Here is a 2,447-nt window from a genome sequence, read left to right as displayed (position 1 = left end):
TTCACATCTTTCTCTTGGTCCTGGATTCTCTGATGGATTTGTTGTCGACTCTCCTGGAGCTTCTTCTGCTTCTCAGCTCTTTCTGCTTCAGCTGGGACTGTTTCATGGYCTTTATGTTCATCTATTAAGCAGAGATAACAGATACACTGCTGATCAGTACGACAGAAGATCCTCATCACCTCCTCATGATGTGGGCAGATGTTGTCTTGAAGTTTCTTGGAGGGGTCCCCCAGTTTGTGTTTCTGTAGTGTAGGAACCTCATAGTGAGGTTGGACATGACTCTGACAATAAGACACCAAACAGACCAGACAGGATTTGACGGCTTTCATCTTCCTCCCAGTACAGACGTCACAGGCCACATCTTCAGGTCCAGCATAGCAGTGATCAGCAGGAGCAGCTTGCAGTCCAGTCTTCTTCAAATCCTCCACCAACTCTGCTAGCATAATGTTTTTCTTTAAGACAGGTCTTGGTATGAAAGTCTCTCTACACTGAGGGCAGCTGTGGATTCTCSTCTSATCKYCTCCATCCCAGTGGYMTTTAATRCAGTTCATACAGTAGCTGTGTCCACAAGGAACAGTCACTGGTTCCTTAAGTAGATCCAAACAGATCGAACAAGAGTATTTTACTGATTCCATGTGATTTCCTTGCTGTGCCATTTCACTTTTGAATGTCTATAGTTCTTTCTCCTTGTTTATCAACAAGCCAAATAAGGATTTTTCTTTCTTCTTTACTCACTGATTTGCAGCAGGTTAACTTGTCGGCTCTTGAACTTGATTAAACAGTGATTCTGAATTTGTCTGATCTGAGAATAAAAGAACCAAAAATAAACTGTTAGGCTGTCAGTGTTTGAAATGATGGGAGTGGTTATCACTGCATGTATCATTAAACAGCAGTTTAAATCCTTAGTACACCGTCGCTACTCTTAAGACTTCTCTGTTGAACATATAACTCTATAAATCCTCTGTGTGTATCTTTTTAAGCAGTAATCTGATTAAGTATTTTAAAGGTCTTGGACAGTTTTATYTGTGTTGTATGAGGAATCAAAACAAGAAGAACATTTCATGTTTACTGTGAGTCACCTGCTAACCTGGTTAGGGTTGGACTGATGTCTAGCACCTTCCTCCAGGTTATAACCCAGATGTGTAAATGATCCAGTTTCTCTCCCTTTTTCTTTACTYACTGATTCCCAACATRATTGTGACTTTAACTGGTTCCCTTCCTGTCTGCCCTGGCCAGATCAGTCTCATGTGATTCCTCCCCATCTTTCACAACCACTTCAGAGGTTGTACAAACCTCTGAACGCAGTGTATTGTACACAAGCAATGAACTCATTGATTCGCCAATGGACAAACCTTGTAAACTCCAAACAACAACATCGCTAAAAGTACCAGTAGACATGACATCTACAATCCCAGAGCTGCATGATCATGTGCAGCGCCAGCAGCACAGCAGCACATGCATCAGCCTTTGGACTGGAATGACCAGTTCGCTTTTCTAGCAAAAATGGGCACAAATTGAAGAAGTGAGAAATGGTGCAGCTCTGGTCAACGTCCTGCTGGAACTATAGTTCTGCTCCAGATTGTGTAAAACACCATATTATTCTAGCTGGGGTACGTCTTTTGACTGCATTATCTACTGTAATTCCCAAAGGTTRGGCATGGTTTTTAAAAAAACAAACAAAAGAATCACAAATATGAGATGTATGTTTAGTGCGTGCATAGCAAACATTTTGCACCTGAAGTCATATGAATAATTTGAAWCAAATATCTATTCYGTCAGACTCAACTGACATCTGCAGCTTTWGTTTTCTCTATCTGTTAACTCAGCAGTGGTTTCATGTGCYAATTCTGAAACTGCAGCATGTAGAGACAGAGTGAATATGGTCTGAGCTCTGTCATTATGAAACTGKTCCTACACTGAGGACAGCTGGGGACTGTCCTCTGACCTTCTTGTCCCCAGAAGTCTTTAACACAATTCACAGTAGCTTTGTCCACGTGGAATGGGAACAMGATCTGTCAGTAGATTTAGTCAGATGGAGCAATAAAATTTTCCTGAATACACCTGATTTMMTCTCTGAGCCAAAAAYACTGAATMTCTCAAGTTTTTATTGATTCTGTAGAAGTGTCTCAAAAGAAGTCAAGCATCGGTTTGTTACTTACTGATCAGCAGCAGTTGTTCAGCTCAGTGATCCTACCGGTCATAAAGCTGTCAGATGTGAAATGGGAGGAACCAGGAAGTGTAGCAACAGAGCTGAGCTGGGTGTTTAATAGAAGAAACAACATAACAGCAATTGTTGGGAGGGGCAGAGGATCTTCAAACACATTAGACTGCTGCTGAGTTTCTTATTCTTACGTCTTCATACTTCATGTCCTGCTTTTGGCCATTTGAACACAATTAGTGGAAATATTTCTGCATTTTTCTCTATGGTCCCTTCTAGTTAATTTCTT

At 41.2% G+C, this 2,447-nt stretch overlaps 1 protein-coding gene across 1 annotated transcript in view; it reads right to left on the bottom strand.

The window, feature by feature from the left end:
• The window catches only part of LOC103480893 (E3 ubiquitin/ISG15 ligase TRIM25-like), a 33,222-nt gene that overhangs the window by 22,135 nt on the left and 8,640 nt on the right, over window positions 1-2,447 (bottom strand). Inside the window, exon 2 of the mRNA XM_017310349.1 lies at window positions 6-42. Coding sequence (XP_017165838.1) covers window positions 6-42 — 37 coding nt within the window. The remainder of the gene's footprint in view (window positions 1-5; window positions 43-2,447) is intronic.

Source organism: Poecilia reticulata, linkage group LG18 (assembly GCF_000633615.1).
Source record: "Poecilia reticulata strain Guanapo linkage group LG18, Guppy_female_1.0+MT, whole genome shotgun sequence".
NCBI classification, from domain to species: domain Eukaryota; kingdom Metazoa; phylum Chordata; class Actinopteri; order Cyprinodontiformes; family Poeciliidae; genus Poecilia; species Poecilia reticulata.
Note: the sequence above shows the minus strand (reverse complement) of the source record. Positions and strands in the feature narration are given on the sequence as shown.